Below are 20,357 nucleotides of genomic sequence, written 5' to 3' on the forward strand. Positions count from 1 at the left end.
TTTGTATTTACAGTACATTACACACGTTACAAACACATGTATCTTGACCCACAGTACAACACTGCTACAACACAACAACGACACAACATGACATGACTGCACAATGAAAATAAAAAGTATCAATATGATTCCAACACAAACCGGCATAAATAATTCACTGAAAGTACCAGTACGCTGTACAAAATGTCCATTTCTGTCCCTCTCTTTATGAACTGTTTAGTGTTTGAGACAATAAATATTAACAGAAGCACTGACAACATTGTGTGCACTCATATAAACAGGGACAATGATGCAGAGCAATGACAGTACTGTACATCTGAGGCCTCCAACTTTCCTTCTGCTGCTATAATCACTTGGCCCTCTTTTTTTAATAATAATAATAATAATAATAATAATAATAATAATAATGATTCACCTGTGAATACACTTTTTGTTTCCTCTGATTTCTATTTTATGTTTAACATAAATATCTTTTATCATTATTGATCAAGAAATGATCAATGATCGATTTAAAATACTGCACGCCTTCATTCAGTATGCTTTTATGTGTATATACCTCTTTAAGACAGGAAACTCCAACCACTCTCAGTGGTTCACTAAAAAGCAAGTAAAGCTTGATTTTCATCCTTCTGTTAAATGTACAGTACAGTAAAGAGGCTCCTTCTGCTCACTTCAGACTTCTTTAAATACAACACTACAGTGTTTCCACTGTATTGTCTTTACTATGTAACTGGTTGTAGCTGGTTTCAACAAAATTCACACATTTCCTTTAAGTTCGGTAATTTTGACCCTCGAACCTATTTTCCTGTGTTTTCTGTCTGGAGACAACAGTGTTTGAAACTAATTGTGAAAGACCACTGGTGGCATTGATGAAACAGGCTGCAACATAATCCCTATGGACAACTGTGCACCGTCAATTTACAGCTGCTAAAAGTGCTTGATTTTGACAGGATGGATGTTATCCATTCTCAGGAAGATGCTATGAGAAATGAAAAGTCTTTCCTTACCTTTCGCTAATCAGGTGTGTTTGTTATCGTGTGCCACCAAGTCTCATTCTGACATCCTGCAGACTTTTCTACATTGTCAAAATCAGCTAAATATTCAACCATAACACTGAAAATAAAAAGATAACGCAAAGGTGTATTTTCTGTACAAATTCTTCTCTCTCGAGCTCCTCTCTCTAACTCTCACTAACTTTTCCATCATTGTTTTCCTGCATAAGTTACCTCTTGCAAGATTTCAGAATGAGAATTCTTCTTCTGTAAGACTCGGTCACTATAACAAACAGTTCAGCAAAAGGCAAGCAAACGGTTTCACTTCTCTGTAGCATCCTATCCATGACACCCAAAATAATAATAGCACTTTTTTGGTCACATATTGAAAGTGCACAGTTGCTTTCCCGCTGTAACTGCAGCTTTCTCTCTCACTTACTAAAAATGTTGTCTCTGTCAGTCACTTAGAAAAAAGTGAGAAAATAGGCTCCAGATTGAAAAATATACAAGTTTCCCTTTAACCTTGACTGGCTATGTGCACCGTCCACTTTATACAATGTGATGCCGAATACCTGGGCCCTGTTAAACTGGGGGAATACTCGCACTGTTACAACCAATAACTGAAACACTGGATCCATATTTAAACATGCTGCCATAGGGTGGCAGCACCAGCCTCCCTAGAGGAGATCCAGTGTAAGTATGTGTCTATGAGGAGGAGTCCTCCTCCACAGGGTGGAGAGCGTGCCTCTTGAGGAGTGTCTTTAGTATCTCCACCTCCCGCTCTGTCTCCTTCAGCTTCCTGCGTAGTGTCTCATTGGATTTCTGGAGCCTCTGGTTGTCCTGGGAAGGAGAGAGGACATTTGTATGAAGTACAGTTACTGTGGTGCATTCAAGTACTGTGCATTTATCAGGAAGAAAAATTACACTTGGTCCCGACACTTACTGATTCCAGAGAGTCATAGGTGGGTTTGCTCTCCTCCTCTGGCTCTTTAGGTTTTTGTGCAATAGACGCTCTGTTTTCCCACTTGGCGCAGTGTCGCTGTTTCCTCTGGGGCACCGGGCTGGGGCACGAGGTGAGCGTGGGTGCTGCTGGGACCAGCAGAGAGGGCTGGGGGCCAATGGCTTCAGGGGTAGCAGGGGAATGTTGAGGTCCCTCCGTCTGGGTGCCACTGTGGACCGTCCGAGGCCTCAAATAGGAGGTGACCGGGGATTCTGGGCTCCAGTCTTTGCTGTCATTGGGCGGGTAGGGGAAAGGACATTCTTCTGAACCTGGAGAGTGGTGCATTGTTAGTGATTATTTCAAATGAGACGAATGAAAAATGCAGATTCTTAATCATGATGTACTTAACCTTCTCCACAATTTCAAATTTTTATCACAAATGTGTCTTAACCCTTTGACACCTGAATCAATGTCAGTTTTCTTGTGCTGCATTCAGATGCCTTTTATTAGCATTCAAACCTCTGAAACTTGCGAAAAGTGGTCTGATTACTTCAAAAACACTGGGAAAAAACATAATATGTCCTGCAGACTGCAAAAAAATAGTAAAAGGTGATGAGGTAATCATCTATTTATTGCAACTATGTTACAGAAAAATTGGGAACATGTATTAAATTATTTATTTATTTGTTTTTAGCACTTTTTTTGGTCATTTCTAACCATTTCTTGTTAAGCTGCTCATCACCCTGCATGTTTTTGAAAGAAATCAAGCCATCTTGCTCAAGTTTGAAAGTGTTAAAGGAAAGTAAGATAAAAAAAATGACTCAAATCAGTATGTACTGAAAAACAAGCCAAATAAACCATGTGATAAAACAGCACGTCACGCAGACTCATTTGAAGAGGGGATGTGTTAATATAGCCCCCGTGTTTTTAACATGTTTCTCGCTGTGTCTATTCATACTAAGTAAAATCGAAAGTTTGTCTGTGCTGAATATAGCCTCTTTCTCATGACAGGTGGGTAGTTTAAGTTTTACTGTAAGTGAAACGGTTCCTAATGACAGCTGGAGGGAAATCACCCTGACATCAGACCCTTTGCTCTAGACTTCTCTTTAAGCTGCTCCAAACTAGAGTGCATTTTGACTTTGTTCTCTGTATAGTGCTGCAGGCAGCGCTTACAGGAAATAATGCTGCTTATACACCTGAACATCTCCAAAAGACTGCAAAGTCTGACATGCTCACACATCTTAAGACAATGTGAGTTCTTAGATGCTCAATAAAACAATTTGCAAAGCGTGTGGATCTTGCAGGGTCGACATTTGCAAGATCACATCTAGATTCTTTTTGAGATTATTTCCCATCCTGCTCCTGGTGAAAAATATTACACCAAACTCCCTTTAAGAAATATGACATATTAGGACTTCCATATGTGTCTGCAAAAACACGCAATTCTAGAAACACAAGATAAAAGCAGCCCTATGTCAACAGCATTCTTGTAAATTTGGCATTAATATAACCCATGAAAATAAACAGTATTGGCGTGCAAACTGGATTTTGTCGCCTCAACTTGCTACCAGCCTTCTTTGGTTAGCTGTGCTATTTTAATGGGAGGAGACCACAGGAATAACAGACGAACTTTTTCAAAACTTAAGATTTCTCACTTAAATATGTTCCTGTTGATGGATCAGACACACACCGGGTTAACCCTTTAGAACCTGTATTGATATCAGTTTTGTTGTGCTGTGTGCCTTCCACAAGCATTTAAACCTATAGATGCTGGGATAATTGGTTTCATCTCTTTTCAAAACATGGGAATAGGTCAATGAGCAACTTAACAAAAAATGTCCAGCAAACTGCAAAAAAATCTGTAAAAGGGAGAAATTGTCTCAAAAAATGGGGAGATTTAGGAGATTATTATTAATAACTGAACAAAAAATGGAAATGTCCAGGAAACTATTTATAACTCTTATATATTATAATATATATTTGAAAAATTATTTTATTTTACGTTGAGCACTTTTTTAAGGTCATTTGCTTTTTAGTTGTTTTTTTTGCTGATTTTCAGTCAATTTTCTTGTAACTTTTTGTCTAATTTCTTGCTAATTTTTGGGCCACTTCTTGTTAAGTGGCTCATTGCTTTCTTCCCATGTTTTTGAAATAATCAAGCCAGTTTGCTCAGGTTTCAAGAGTTAAACAGCGACTCCTGTTCACTCCACAACTCTGAAATTTCTCCTCCTTTTCCACAGTACAAGATAAACAAGACTTGTTCATTTTCTGTGACTCCCTGGCATCCTCTCCATGTTTACTGTCTACCCAGTTTGCTGCTTCCTGTTTGGTGCAGCAGAGAGCACAGCTATTGGTTGTTGACCATGTTCATGTCATTGAACTGCAGTATTTGCATGAGCTAGGGTTTTGTGATAACATTGAACATGTTTGATTTTGTCTGCATGTCAAGATGTCTGCAAGAGTGAAATGAATCATTTTGTGTGAGGCCAGCATTAGATGAAGAACATGTGCCTTAAAATGTGTGCCACCAGATGGCACATGTTATGGGGACTCACTGATTGCTGCCTCGTCACATGCATGTTATGTGTTTGTTTTGACTGTGTGACGAATTATACTGTGTTGGCATCAGTGAGAATATTTACGCTGGTATGGAAACCCCATCACCCGAACCCACCCTCTGAGGTGCCCATGGTGACGGGCGTAGAGCTCGGTGTCGGACTGTCAATGGCGTTGGTCACTTTGGTGTTCTTCTTGCACTCAAACGCCACCTGGTCCTTGCACAGCTTGTGGCAGTTCATCCCGCAGTCTAAGCAAACCGAAAGAATGCACAGCAACATGTCACAACAGGAACTAGTCAGACATCCACAAACTGACTTCTCTTTGAACACAATCTTCTGCAAATGCAACTCTTATACCTTTGCATGCCTATCGTCAGGCAAACAAATAGTTCTCAGATCTTTGAGGCATGGGGGAGGGGGGAAAACTGTGGTTCTGGCTGCAGAGTCTCTTTTTTTTCATGTGCTGCAAGTTTCAGCTAACTGTGTGCAACACAGAAAACCACACAACGCCGTCTTAACATAGCTTCACTTTACCTGCTCCACACAAGACACTGTGTGCGTGTGTACCTCTCCTCATTTTTAACCATGATACTGACTGACTTGTGGCCAAAGAACGATGTGCTAAAAGTGCACAAAAAAGAGTGCAATAATCACCTTTGCACCTGTAGCCTTGCTTGATGACACCCCACAGCTGTGAAGTAGAATGTGGAGAAAAACTGTTTTCACACTGCTGAAACTGAAAACATATTGTTGGAGAATGAGCAATAAAATGACATCTTATCATACACTGAGCTCATGTGAGGACTTACGAATCCTGAGCAGTTGTCACAGAAGGTGGGTTTCATGTAAGTAGTCTCCTGGAAGTTATGGACAAAACCAAGACCCAGTTTGGAGCAGATGACACTGGCCCGCATAAAATAGGCTGTGATCTCCTCTCTGCTGATGAGGCCTTCCCTGGATCACCACAACACACATACAGTAAAACTTTAAAAAAGGAAATAGAGCTGTTAATGAGCAGTGTATATGGAAAATAACACTTTTACAGACTTTTTTAGATCTTAACTTTAATGTCTGACCTGATTTATTTGTCTGCACCCTCATCTGCCACGTGGGTTAACACTATACCACTTTGGCATTGTGTAATGTCAAAGCAGTACTATCAGCTATGGTGGTTTTCAAGTTTAGGTCTAAATAAGGAATCACATGCTCCTCTGTGGTTTGTGAGCATGATAGAGCAACCAATGCACTTGCAAGAGAAATAAAACAGTGAATATTAAGGAGCAGGGTTTATGGTTAGTTCTGCACCTATTTTATGTTTCCTGTTGCTACGCTCATAACTACAAATATCACCTTTTCTTCCTCTCCTCTAAAGTCACACATGAGCTCAGAGTGTGTGTGTGTGTGTGTGTATGTATGTATGTATGTATGTGTGACCTGTCAAACAAACTCACTTCTCTTTGTCCATGACACAGAAGGAAAACGGAAAGCTAGCAGCAATTTTCTCAAATTCCTCTTGAGAAATGAAGCCGTTCTCGTCGTGATCGTAGTTCTTAAACACGGACTGTGAAAGACAAGAGGCAAACACCATTGTTGCTTGACTATTTGTGCACAATAGCTGCAAGAACAGGCTGTCAAAATGGCAGCATCCAGAAGAATAGTTGCAGCAAGTGATTATGGTTATATAACAGCATGACGGAGACGCTACACTCGAAAAAGGAAGCGCTTACATCCACCATCCTCTGCACATGTTTGCTGATGGTTCGGGGGTCGGGTTTGGGAGCCACTCCTGATGCCCAGTCCACAACCACTGGAGGTCTAGAGGGGGTGGCTGGCTGATAGAAAATTTATTAGTCATTAAAAACAAGGCTGAGAAGATAAGATAGGCTTGTGAAATTTTATCTGAGCAATTTGGTGACACCAAATTTATGAACAGCCTTCAGAAGTAGAACTGGCAAATTATTCTGTTTTAAAAAGCTGAGTAATGCTTGGAAGGACATTTATGTATTTCAACATCCCTTTCATGCAGATTTTAAGGCTAACTGTGTTATTCTTCAACCTGGACTCTATATTGCCATGATTTTGCATCTGAGTAATCAGATAAAAAAAAAAAAAGAAGCATAAATTAGTCCAGTATTGTGCAAGACTGATGCAGCCAGTAGTGGCTGCATTGTAATCCCTGCTGGCCTCTCATTTTTTGCCACTGACGGGCTCAAATTGTTATTCTAAATGTCTAACAACATTATAAGTCTGATCATTTTTGTTTAACCTAAAACAGCCCTGAAATTGAAATTTATCATCGTGAGAAACTGTAAAAACTGAAATTATTTTTGCTGCATGTTTTAGTTACAGGCCTAATTGTATACTGTTTGTTTGCTGCATTGGCTCCCATACCTACATTTGGTGGGAAGATAAAAACAAACAAACAAACATACGGTTAGGGCCTATTTATGGTGGTGCCATGCATTTAAGCCCAGTAACTCAGGGAGGCTCTAGTAAATATTTGTAGCATTGTAGAGGGTCAAGATACAATTTTAAAAAATAAATTGAAATAAAAAAGTTACACATAAATAAAGAAAAGTCCCTTAACATACAAACATGGAAGGGGCACCAATCTTTTCATCTAACTCTTGGCTTGCAAACAGTTAGCTTTAACAGTTAACTTTAAATGTTTCTGCTTCTATCACTCACAGGTGCTTTGCAGTTCTTGGGTTCCCTTGCATAAGACAGTTCATAAATCTCATCCTCCGTGTAGTAAAGGTCCAAGGACAGCTGTCGGGAAGGAGAGAACACGTCAGCACATGCGAGGTAAACGGAACGAGTAAGAACACACTGCATATCAAAATTTTTCTCCTTGAAAACATGTTTTATTAGGTCACAGTGTAACTATTATCTCTTCATGGGCGTTCTGTCGTTCAAGTACAATTAAAGCACCACACACAGATAGCACAACAATACAACAATCTGAACTCACTCTTATTCACACTCGGTTCGTCACCCACACACTCAGAGATCATAGACTCTCATCACACCCACACAAGCGCGGACAATCCACAGGCTGTAACACGCTCATTTGCATCTGTGCTAGCGTTCAACACAATCTGGTGAATCACATAAAGCTACGTAACAATTGAGAAAATGCAAAGTTGCACTACCGTCAACAGATGGACCAGGTCCTTGTTAGCATCCAGCCTGGGAGGGATTTGTTGGAGCTGGATCAGCTCATTAATGTGGCTGTAGAGCGCCTGGAGCTTCTGGACATTCACCTTGTTGTCCTCCACGTAGTCTGACATGGCCTCGTTTACCGAAATCAGATCTTTGAGGTGGACGCCCAGGATAGGGATTTTAAAACCTGTACACTTGTGGTAAGCTTGTCTATAGTTGTCATAGTTTCTGCAAGAGGACAGCAGGTCTGTCATCTCGTTCAGTACCTGCGAAGTGAAAAGAATTATTTTTGAGGCTGTTTTGGCTCTAGTATGAGCTGGATCTCATGTGGTAGGTGTCATTTACCTTGGTGACCTCGCTGGGTACATGTGAGGTGGTGTCCTTCAGTCTGGATATGGAGCTGTGACAAAGCCCTCCCACCACCGCCATTAGTGTGTTGTAATTGTGCATAAGATGTAGACTCTGGTGGACACACACACACACACACACAAAAAAAACACACATATCAGTCCATCCTTGCGCACACATAAACACGCACAATTAAACTTGTTCCAGGTAGCCCTGGTTATATAATCCACAACACTGCAGTTACATAAGCCACTTATATTGTTGGCTTTTTCTTACTGCGCTCTGATATCTCACTCTTTTTTGGAAGTGCTTTTCCCTCTCTTTTCAGTTCTGTAATTCGTGCTGTCACTGGAGCATTATGGTGTGAAATTCGTTTCCACACCCGTGGGTTTTGAGGTTGACAGCAGTGAGCAGCAGCAGACTGGTGCATTAGTGTAACAGTGCAAGAGGTCCTCCAGAGTACAAGCCTGCCTAACGGCTCCCTGAAGCCAGCACATCGCTTCTCAGCAGGCTGCGTGCAGCTTCACGTTGGAGTGGTTTTAACAAGGGAGGTCTGATCAACAACCACACTCACGAGTCATTTCTCTTTTTTCCACTTCCACAAACTCCTCGCTGTCTGAGTGTGTTCCACTTGGTGACTCCATTAGCTTGCATTCAGTTAACATTTTTCTATTGGTAAAATCTTTAGTTACACTAAAAGCTTGCGGCAGAGCTCTTGAGAATCATTACCAGCTCTCTGTGAATATGCATTATGCAACTGCCAATTATGTAGCATCCATAGTGCTGTTCAGATTGTGACAATAGACTGTCATTAGTTTGATAAGGTGTGTGAACAATAGGACATGGATCAAAGCAAAAGGGAAACGCATCAAATGGAGTTCCATTTTTCTGTTTTCTGAACCATAAACAGAAAGTGTAAGAGTAGTAGAGAGAGGTTGATTAAACCACTACCTGAGCCACATGGATAAACTTGGTGAAAACCTCAGCTCTCAGCTGAGCAGTCGGCCTGCTCAGCACCATCAGCTGAACCCACTGGGAGATACCATTACACAGGGCGATGGAACGCTCCATGGCGGGGATGTCCTTCATGCAGCAGCTTCTAATGTAATTCTGGTAGTCTACAAACTGGCAGAGAGCAGAGAGACGAGCATAAACCGCTGCAAGGAAACTACAGGGCGCTGTGGGGAGGAAATACCTAATGGTTTTCACTTCACAGAGATGCATGTAAAATCAACAAATCATCAGTGTGCTAAAGATAACCTTTATACCCACGAAAAGTCTTTTAGCATGTGTACTTACTGATATCCTGCAGAAGGACTTGAACTCTAGGAAGGTGAGATGCTCAGCCAGCTCAATGGGCTCCAGGTGATCAAAAAGAAGAGAGACCTTCCTCTTTTTACTGCTGTTAGCTTTTATCTTCTGGCTGGCCTTCCATGACCAGTCCCGTTCATTTCTAAAACGCACATCAGACATTGTTCACGATTAAGGGGCTTCACGACTTTTTCATGTGACATGAATTGTTCAGGTTGGATCTGAAAGGGGCTTATATGCCTGGTCGATTGACAGAAAATCAATCAGCAATTTTGGGTTTGGGCTGTTGATTGGATGAAACAAGACATTTTAAGATATTTTCTGACATTTTGTAGACCAAAAGATCAATTGATTAATTGAGAAAATAACAAAAATGGAGCAGATTAACCGCTAATGGAAATAATTATTTGCTGCAGCTCAAGTAGCCAAGTTGACAAGTGTGGCACATATAAGGGCGTTTCTAGACACTCTGGGGGCCCCAGACAAAAGGCACCTTGGAGGCCCTGTCAGAAGGTAAAACGAGGTAGCGCTGATTAAATTTAAACAAAAATTCTGTGACTGTCTTGCCAAAAATGTGATTGTTTTTTTTATCACTGTTAAATATCATAGATCTTCCCAATCCGTAATGTGATTTTAAACAGTGTGAAAGGTAAAAAATGTATTTAACTTTGAAGCTTTGGAAGCACATTTCAAAGTCTATTTTCTGGATCGTGACTGATTTCAGTATTTTCCATGACTGAATAAACAACTGAGTGTCGTGAAGGCCCAATGTCTCAGTTGCCAGCTGGTCAGAGATTAACACTTACATCCATTTGGTCTCTAGGAGAGAGCAAAGATGCTCCTGTCCGTGCTCTCTGATCAGCTCCCGGAACGAGTCCAGGCTGTCTGACAAGCTGTGGTGCAACCGGAACATCATCCAGAATTCCTGGATCCAATGCCTGGAAGTCAGAGACGATACAACGTGACTGACTCAGAAAGGTACGATTAAAGTTAGACTCTTAAAGTGCGTCAGTGTGTTATACTGACCTGATGAGGTAGCATATCCTCTGGCACTCTGCTGGCTGCTCATTGTCCAGCGCTGTTTTAAATGTAAGGGAATTGGTTAAGGAGCTGATGTTGACTTGGTATTATTAACCTGAGTGTGGTTTTATTGCCTGAAGGTTAAGGCTTAACACCACTCTTGTTTGAGTGAAAATAGCTATGTTGGTAAATCTGCTGATGGTCAGGACAGGTATGTTTAGAGTAAATAATGAACATATGTGTTATTCGGCTGCGAGGTTTCTTTTGCACAAACAACTCATTAATAAAAACTACAGCAACTAAACTAAAAGGCGAACAGAAGTGGCATTTGGTAATGTGGGAGGAGGCGACTGCATGAAGCAAAACTCTGATGAGCATCACTGAGTGAATCATTCTGGCACACAGAAGTAAGTGAATAACAAAATGTACAAAGAGAAACACACAATCCTTGCCTCATATACTGTAGACAAATGATACTCAACTTACGGCCTGTGGGCAAAATCTAGACCCAGATATGGGGGATTATTGTTGTAATTAACAATAAGTGCATAAAACCAGAATGCATGAAATAGCATCAAAATAGAGCTTGTTTATCAAAAAATTGCCAGTGGAGGACTCCCTTCACTCTCCCGACAGAGGTCCTATGCTCTTAATGTCCAAAAGTCCTTGAAATGTCCCGAAGCATACAAACATCTCAAAATCCTAGAAATGTCTTAAAATTTAAGAATTGTGCTAAAATCCTAGAAACATTCTAAAATTGCAGAAAAATCCAAGAAATGTCCTACAATCCTAGAAACGTCCTAAAATCAAAGAAATGTCCTAAAATCCAAGAAACATGTATGTGGCTGCTGCAACTGGCCCCTGGCCTCCTGACATTTTTCAAAATTGGCCCCCAAGCAAAGCAAGTTGAGGGTCCCTGCTCTAGACCAACTGTTGATGCATTGTTTAGTCCCTGGGCTCTAAAGATGTTTAAATCAGCCCGTAAATATATCACTAATATGGTCACTTTGCCTTCAATTTTGCACGCTGACCACAAAAACACAACTATCTATTTACAAACAGGGCACACAAAAGCATTTTCCTTATTATACGCTCTTAAATAGAGTGACACTTTAGCTCTCAATTGGCAGAAATCAGCTTGAAGTGATGCACATGAAAAGGCTAATTGCGTCATGGGAGCAGAAGAACGGCCTACGCAATCCCAAGGCCAGACTGTGATGAGGGCTGTTAATGGCCCCTGTGTCTCTTCCCTGATCCTAACCCACTCACTGAATTCATTTGATGTATCCTTTCGGGTCTTCGGCTCAGAACGAGAGGGTTAAAAATAGCAGAGGGGCATTCGGCGTCACATGCTCTGACGTGGGTTCGTGTGAGCAGGGGCCTCTTTAAGCAACAGACGGTCTGTGTTTATATATAGTTGAAGAGGACCTGTATGTGAAAGGCAGAGGTAATTAACACCTGAAGCCCCCAAGGCTGTTCACCGTGGCCAGGGGGCTCCTCTGAGAGGCTTTGTGACGCCACTGCTGTTTCCTGAATAGGAACCGAGATTACAGGCCCTTCACTTAAGTCACGAGAAAAAACAAAAAAAAAAACATGCTTTTTTCAGGTGTGAAGTGGAGAAAATGAAAGGGGCGGAATCAAACATTTTGAAAGAGAGCAAAAACACAATGGTAATTGAGTCCCTGTTATTGACAGATATAGATGTAAAAGGTCTACAGTGGCTGACAGCAGGAGTAAACATGAGCTGCCACTTGCCGATCACATTTTACACTGACAGCTACAGGCTGCACCGTAAGCCAAGTATGAGCTTGATTGCCCGTTGCTGTTGACAACCAAAGTGAAGCAGTAGCAGCAGCAACAGAGTCACTGATCTGATCCCTTGTTGCTGCTCAAAATTTGTCCAGTGCATCGTTTGAATCATCTCATGTCTTCTTATGCTGGACTGTTTAAGGATATAGGGTGGTGAGTTTGTCCAGCAGATCACTGGAGGAGATGTGGAGACAGTGCATGGTCAGGGTGATGTTCAACAGGTGGCTGCTCCCACACACACAACCATCCGAGTCTGCAAGACAAAATGCACACATTTAAATTTAATCTTGTGGAGGAAAATACAGACAAGATGTCATCCCCTTAAAAAAAAAGTTGCATCAGAGATGACACAAGGTTTCCGTTGTTTACGTGGACTCGACTAATGTTGATCAAACTACAATCCGCTGCGTCTGACACATAACATGTTTGTTTAACTGTACTTTGCAGCTCTTAATGCTCTGCTTTCGGAGCCAGCTCGTTTAAATGGAATTCAAGAGCTGCTGATAATGAACTAAAGAAGTCTCCATCTTACAGTGGACTCAATTTATACCAAAACTCTGAGTAGTTTAAGCAAAAATGCTGCACATTTCTGATAGCGCAGTTAGCTTCTTAACTATATTACGTGAATGTTACTGTCACACTGAAAGTCCTGATGAACCCCGTTCAAACTCACAAACAGCAAAAAACAAATCTGATCTGACTGACATAATTCTGAGTCAGGTACAGCCCTAAAATCATAATCATTGTCAACAACTACCATTAAAAAAAACCCCAAACAAACAAGCATGAGTATGTCATCTTTCAATACTTTTTGACTTAACTATTATCCGCCATATGAGCTCTTGATAAGTAACCCCCCTTTTTGTTATGGAATTGCACTCATGTGGTGTGCTGTATCCATTTTTGCACTTTGTATGTCTTACCTGTATGTGCTTGGTATGCACCTTTGAGGACAAATTATCCATCCATCCATCCATCTACAGTATCTATCTATTGATCTATCGATCTTTCAAAAAATATTCATAAATATATACTTTCATTTTAGAAAAGACTAAACAATTCCCATTCGCTGCTCTTTTGATTATTCTCAGCAGCAGTAGACTTTAGACAATATGGAGTTCTTTAGCTCAGAAGAATAGGATGTATCTGTCAATATTTGATAGTTTAATCAGCTGATTGATTGTCTGGGACTTTTGTGGGATATGACAATAAAAAAAATCTAGAATATAACAGCTTTATCCTTTAATTGCTGATTTTGGAGATTAATTGTTGTGATTAATGGACCAATCTTTGCAAAGTAACCCATCTCCATGCGTGCAGTGCTTCATTGGTTATTATATTTCTTTAATTACAAAATAAATTACATTTAATTAAATTATACACTTGATTGAGGACAAGTAAAGACAGATATAACTGTTCCTTTAACTGGCTCCTCAACACTAAATAACCCCCACGTATCATCTGTAAAACCCATAAGATAGATACAGTATTTCTGTTAACCCAGGAAAGCACCGTCTGATGCAAACACTGTAACACACTTCATCAAACTATCCACACAGATCCTATTTCTGAAGATTTGCCTTTTTCCTCTGACTGTGTGAACCTCTGCAGCTTGCTTGTCTCACTACCTATTTCGCTTCCTTTTTCCTCGCATATATCTAACTTCCTCCCTTTGTGACCAGACCACCTTTGCTTATCTTGGTCGTCTGATGTTACAGCTGAAAGCTCGAGACCCACAGGGTGAGAAACTTTGTCAACCACTTTTTAAAAAATTACCCCACATGTGTACAAAATATTACAAGATCACAAAATCAGGCCTGACCTATAATTGCAGAAAAGCATTTTCCTGCTCACTTAAGTGAAGCAACACATCACTTATTTTATGCAAAAACTTAACCCCCCCCCCCCCCCTATGTGCTGTGGATTAGTGGTTGACATAAAGAGGAAGAGCATTTTATTGCTCCTTTGAAAACATTATTTATATATCACGGGACATCTTAGGCTGTTTACATCTTCCTCCCACAATCTGCAGAGAATGAACATGTCGTGCTCAAAATTTGAAGAACAAGAAACATTTGTGCTTTCTCCGGCTGAGAATTGCTTCCCTTTAAGCTCTGCCAGTATCTTGACACCATCAAGGACATCAGGCGTCTGTGGACCCGCTTTTAAACCATATCACCTTGGAAATACCTCGGACGCCATGGCAACATGTTTTCTAATCTTTGTTATCTGTAAGCAACTCACCACTCCAGCCGCAGCTGACTAATCCAGCCCTCATATCCTGCATTGGGTGTGTTTCTGTTTGTAACACACAGCAAAACCCAGTGAATATCAATTACCTCACCACTCAAGTCAATAACACAGCAAAAGACAATGTGAGACAATGAGTGGTAAAGCTATATTGCATTTAAGACATGTTTATACAGCAATATTCTTTATAATCAACTTGGACTCACAATTTAGTTCACACATTTGTAACAATCAGGTGTGATTCAGCCAAAGTCAGATCTGTGGCAAATGCACAACAGGAAGCCATGACTCTCCACCAGGTAAACAATTGCTCCATCCTTTTTTTCACAACTTTCCAACCACTAACGCTCCCTACGCAGGGTTAATCGCAAGAGGAAATCCCCTCCGGACCGTCTGTTCCTGAGTGGAAAATTAGGAAAGCTGCCGCCCGCTACACTGTAACTGTATGATAATGTATGGTGATAAACACAGACGAGGGCACACAGCGCCTGGCCTACTTTTAAGGTTATCTTAGACAATCATCAGCCACTCCAAACCTGCATGTCGCTTTTCCTTGTTATGACAGAGCCTATCAGACTGGATGGTTTCTTTGTTTTAGAGCAATCCAAGTCAGATGCAGGACGATGGTTATCTTTCTGTTGTTTGAACAAATATCTCTGTAATAATCTGGACTCACTGTAACTTCATGGACTATATTTGAATTTACACTTTAGAGCAGCAAGGGTACTTTTACCCAAGAAAGTACTTCTGCAGTTGCCAGGGGCACACTGAAAGACTGTGGAGGTTGACTAATTTTGGAATTCACGATTTGATTTAAAAAACAACAAAAACAAATATATCAAGTCAGCTATAAAACCTGGAAATAACTTGACAAAGAGTGTGTGAAAACTAGTTAGCAAGAAAGCAAAGACGTGAACTAAAAGCAGTTGTTAAATGTTAAAAATAGGCAGCTAATGGTTATAGATTGAAGGTTAAACAGATAACTAAATCATTAAAATAGATAGCTAAATGTAAAGGATAAAACAACCTAAATAGCTAAAAGTAATGGATAAACTGCTGAGGAAGTTAAGACAATGGATAAGACGTGGATTAAGGGATGGAACAGTGAGCTAAAAGTAATGGATTAACAGTTAACATTAGTTATCGTAAAGTAATGACTAAACAGTGAAGATAGTCAGCCTTAACAAACCAGGCCGCTAGAAAAGCTGCTCAGCCCTGCAGCCAACTTTTCCCAGTGGCCACTTGCAGTATTGCAGCAGAAAAATCCCCTGCAGCCCAAAACGCATTTTTCCCATAGGCTGCCATTGTTAAAGACTGTTGATGGGAAACATCGAACTACAAACAAGGCCAGTTATGAATCTTTGCTGAGAAAAGCACTACTGCACATATACAGTGGAAAGTAAACTGGGAAGCTAGAAAACTTTTTGGATGTATGCGTCAGGCAAGCAACTGCACTGGAATAAAAAGGCAGCATCTTTGGTTTGGCAGCTATGTGTTATTTAAATCTGTGAAATAAACAGTTGAAATTAAAAGCCTAAAGTAATGGATTAAACAGCCAAAATAGTTAGAAGTCGTGGATAAACTGTTGTAGTAACATTTGCTGGCCTAAAGTAATGGATAAACTGTTGAAATAGCCTAAATCAAGGGGGCCCAAACTTTTTTTTAATGGGGGTCGTATTAGATAATGTGAAAATTCCTGAGGGCCACCTGCTTCTCACATCATTTGGGGTATTAAAACGAAAATCACATACAAATGATACAAACACAACTGTCAGAGCAATAGAAAACTGTAAGAATCATTTCGTTTGATGTCTTGCATATTTCATAAATTATATCTAATTAAAAAGAAATCTGACGACAGTAATTGGAACTCCAATAAAAACAAAAAAAATATATATATAGGTTAATATAGGTTAGGTTGAATTAGAATGACCGTGAGCATGTTCGGAGTGTGCAGAGCAGTTTGGTGTAGAGACAGTGATGATGTCAACAGCTATTGATCCATACCTCATAGCGCTATGCATTTCAAAGGCTGCTCAGCATCTGAGGACCACTGTTAGGGGAGCTGACCTTTCGGCTCAGCCAGGCTTGAAGCCGCCATCAGGTAATCCTTCAAATAGCTCTTACGTGCACTCTCATATTTGAAAAGGTGGACCTCAGGGGTCCGCCTGTGATGTGGGCCAAGAGGAGCCGGACTGTGTTCCATTTTATCAGCAGAAGCTGTTCAAGGAAAACCCCACTTGTGACATGCTGTACTCTGTGACATACCATCTTGAGCATGTAGATCTCACATTTTGCATAGTGACACTGACGTTACCTTTCAAAGCAAGTCTCCAGAGCACTCTGTGATACTACAGGGTTCCTTAACTCTTCTTCTTCTGGTTTATTCAGTTTCCTTTCGTGAATCTGAAATGAGCTGTCATTACTGCCCAATTTTCACCTCTCCACAGATAAATGTGGTTATGGGATGTCATTTTATGTGCAGCCCATTGTAACGCCTCTCCACTGCTCTTGCTCCATTTGTGTAACCAGGCAACGGCAATTTGAAAGCTTGTCTCTTCAGAGACGCAATCACCATAACTCTGAGAGCACTCCAGACAACTTGATGAAGCCAATGATCATTGCTTGATTGATCCAGCTACTGCCTACTCAATCACTGCTGTTCATTTTTCATTTAAAAAACCCTCTTAATCCTTTGCATACAGTAAAAGATTGATACGTTAATCTACAAATACAGTGCAGCTTAGAATTGCAGAAATGTTTCATAAACACAATCAACAAACTTCAATATTTTCAAATCACACTAAAAAAATCAAGCCGGCTTGCATCAATATGACTGATCTCATCTTCAAAACATAAAATAATACATTAAACAAAAATAAATTCAGCTGTATTCATAAAATTCATTCACTTTCAAATGCAAAGCGTCTCTCTCCTTTTCTGCAGAGGCCTGCCCAAACTCGTCGGAAGGTTGCAGTAAAATGCCAGGAAAGTGGTGGGAAAAAAACAAAGGCTTCTGGAAAACTACGATAACATATGATCTGACGCAAACTCAGGCTTATCATCGTATTGTTTCTCAATAACACAGACAAGTTCTGCAGAAAAGCATGAGTCAAACTTAAACAAAAGAAAATTCCAATCAATAACATGTCAGTGTTACATCCACATAGACCACAAACACCTGTGCTACACGTCACTGTAGTATTCCATTCAGGCAAACTCAAAACTAGTGCCAAGGCAGGTCAGCATGGACTTACCGAAGGACTGTAGACAGGCCTGGATGATCTCCTCCCAGCTCCCCCCCTTGGTGAGGGGACCCAGGGACATCATGGATTTACTGGGGGCGGTTTGGGCCGGGTGGGGTTTGTGGAATCTGTGAGTGCGGCCTGGAGGAGAAACTCTAGACCTGGAGCCGCATCCTGGAGTAACTCTCCTTAAGAAACACCGACACAACAAAAGTGAAGGGGAGGAGGGGACAGGAGGGCTTGTGCCTCTCTCTGGTTGCCTGCCAGGATGTATAGTACACGTGTTTAGAACCATAATCTTATGAGAGCACAGATTATTACCCATGAAACGACACAAGAAATTGGAGCCATTGTTTGATTATAAGAAACCCCCACCCCCCGGAATGTTCATTGTTCTCATTTCCTTCCTTTAACTTAGGGAAATACCAGCTGATTGCGGACATCCACTTCAAACTGTTGAGTGACCAGTAAACAAGAAGGAATTTAATGCAGTTAAGGTGCAGCAGCTCGGAAAGTAACACATTAAAGAGCCTGTGCGTAAAATAATTGGGTGGTATCGGTGCAGTTTTACGCACCGTTTTAGGCACAAATAAGGACACGCCTGTTTATATATATAAAGAACAGTCACTGACAAACAAAACTCTGATAAGTGAAATAATCAACCTCCTGTTGAATACTTGTCACCAAAAAAACCCCAAAACACACCATAAACTCTTCAGTAAAAACCGCGAAAATATTATCTGACTTACGCATCGTCCTTTCCCTTTTCGTCCGACGTTATACTTTCGTTTTGGTTGTTTTCTTTTGATTGGCATCCCATGGCGAGGTACTGGGCGACGAGCGGCTGAACTAGGCTGTCCATCTGTGTTCTCCTCGATGGGAGCATTTCATCGCTCTGCTCGGCTCAGTGCGCCTCCGCGGTCTCAGCAGCATTGTGCTGACTCGTCAATGAACGTTACACAATTAAGAGTCACCCAGCTCGGCTGTGAGTGGGCGGCCGTGGTGCCGGGCTTGTCACTCACACAGAGTGGGCTCTGTGCACTCCATCAGACGTTACTACTTACTTGCGTCAAAAGTCAAGCTGGAACAGGTTTTTTGTTTTACAACTGTAATTAAAGAATTAGTTTGGTTAATGGAGTCCCTTCTAAAGGGGGAGAGCCAACCAAATGAGATGCACTTTAAAACACTTTACCGTCATCTCACTCTTATGACACTTTAATAAGGATTACTACTTGAATCATATATTTCAGTCTTTATTGCTACACGTTGCTGCTGTCCCACATCAAATTATATTGAGCGAAAAAAATCTCAGCTCACACAGAGGTGTAGATATTTTTATGGGGGAGGGGGGGCACATGCCTTGCAATATTTAGAGTATGTGCATTTGTCCTAAACCCCCAAGAACAGCACTGGGCTTTAAAAAAAACAATTTTACACAGTGGCCAAAAATCCTTGATTTGTCTCCCCTTCCTAATGAAAAAACAAAACAAAAGCAAAAACATGGAAGTAGCAGGACTTTTGCTTTGACTTTTGCTCGCCCTTAAATATTGAAATGAAACCTACATCCTTGGGTTCACATAAAACCAGAGCCCATGTCTCTCCGGGTTCCATTTTGGAAAATCTGTATCCCTCTTGTCCATCCATCCATCCATCCATTTTCTTTCGCTTATCTGGAATCGGGTCCCTCTTGTAGTTTACTAAAACCTTTTTGTTTGTTCAGACTGCAGAACAGGAAAAGGGTGGACTTTCCTCTAAAGATAACAGTGGTTGTAGGTTCCATTATGGCTTTGAAGTTATTCTGTCAGTCTGTAGGTGGTCCAGAGAGGATGTTTCCTGAAGTCCTCCAGTTGCTTTAAGATGCTTACTAATTGTTGTTGCACTGATCCAGGTGGAAAGCTCTGTCAGAAGGGATTCATGTACACAATATCCCAATGAATAACAACTTTTGATTGCTAAAGTGACATTGCCTGAGTCCAGACCTTTGAATCCTTCCACTCTAATGAAATTAAGTTGATGGAAACAGTATAACACGCTGAAAATTCTGTCTGATATCAAGAAAACAGTTATAGCCAAAGGCCCTTAAAAGATTGATTTAACATGCGGGTTGGAAGTTTAAGTTTGGCATCACTGGGCAAAAGTGCCATAATGAACTACAGTATGAGCATAAATCAAGTGGTCTGAGACAACCCTTAACTTCTGCACCTCGGCTTGGCTCTGCTTTCAGACTTTAGATAATCTAAGCCTGTGACTGCACACTTGGTCTAATCACATGGCATTTTCAGAGAGAGCAGCTGTCAATCATGTCAATCACTGCTCATGAACTGCAGTCAAACTGTCAAACTAGGCAGCGCTGATAAAATATGAATCAAGAGTCTGTTACTGCATCGCCTATTTCTCACCTCAAATGTTTTCAGAAGCAGACAGTGTTTTAGTGCACTGTTCAGATGCAAAATGAGAAAGTTTGTGACCCAGCCACCATTTTGGACACAGTCCTGCTGAAACAAAGCACTGCCCACAGACCACAGCAAACATTCTTATTTCACAGCTACATAGTACACTTAAATATGTTTCTTCAAACATTTGAGGTGACAAATATGAGTCCTGATTCATATTTGATTCAATTGACATTGCATGACATGATTGACAGCTATGTTAAAGGCTTCTTAGCTCTGATTGGTTGTTTTCATCATTCTTGCAAATGCCATTGGGAGTACTATGAGGA

At 40.8% G+C, this 20,357-nt stretch overlaps 1 protein-coding gene across 2 annotated transcripts; it reads right to left on the bottom strand.

Annotated features, from left to right (window-relative positions):
• Nucleotides 1-374: 374 nt before the first annotated feature.
• Nucleotides 375-18,618, bottom strand: LOC121953242 (RAS guanyl-releasing protein 1-like). Of its 2 annotated transcripts, none has more exons than XM_088087481.1 (17): nt 18,385-18,618; nt 17,648-17,895; nt 12,286-12,393; nt 10,338-10,398; nt 10,118-10,249; nt 9,300-9,453; nt 8,952-9,125; nt 7,998-8,114; nt 7,643-7,918; nt 7,179-7,259; nt 6,218-6,322; nt 5,942-6,051; nt 5,300-5,444; nt 5,145-5,181; nt 4,607-4,738; nt 1,936-2,261; nt 375-1,832 (listed from the first exon to the last, which is right to left on the bottom strand). In XM_088087481.1, the coding sequence occupies exons 1-17, from the start codon at nt 18,519-18,521 to the stop codon at nt 1,698-1,700; spliced, it is 2,478 nt and encodes an 825-aa protein (XP_087943607.1). In that variant the 5' UTR covers nt 18,522-18,618; the 3' UTR covers nt 375-1,697. The 2 variants fall into 2 exon arrangements, with proteins under 2 accessions (XP_087943607.1, XP_087943608.1); XM_088087482.1 differs by having other exon boundaries at nt 17,648-17,823; nt 18,385-18,616.
• Between the last annotated feature and the right edge of the window lie 1,739 nt (nt 18,619-20,357).

The sequence above is a fragment of the Plectropomus leopardus genome, chromosome 14 (genome assembly GCF_026936395.1).
Source record: "Plectropomus leopardus strain MGB_pleo_1.0 chromosome 14, ASM2693639v1, whole genome shotgun sequence".
In the NCBI taxonomy this organism is placed as follows: Eukaryota; Metazoa; Chordata; class Actinopteri; order Perciformes; family Serranidae; genus Plectropomus; species Plectropomus leopardus.

Excerpts from the sequence above, each read along its gene's own strand:
- LOC121953242 (XM_088087481.1), bottom strand. The coding sequence starts at position 18,521 with ATGCTCCCATCGAGGAGAACACAGATGGACAGCCTAGTTCAGCCGCTC. Across the intron at positions 17,896-18,384 it reads GAAAAGGGAAAGGACGATGC|GCAACCAGAGAGAGGCACAA; the intron begins GTAAGTCAGATA and ends ACATCCTGGCAG. Across the intron at positions 10,399-12,285 it reads GGACAAACTCACCACCCTAT|TTAAAACAGCGCTGGACAAT; the intron begins ATCCTTAAACAG and ends ATTCCCTTACAT.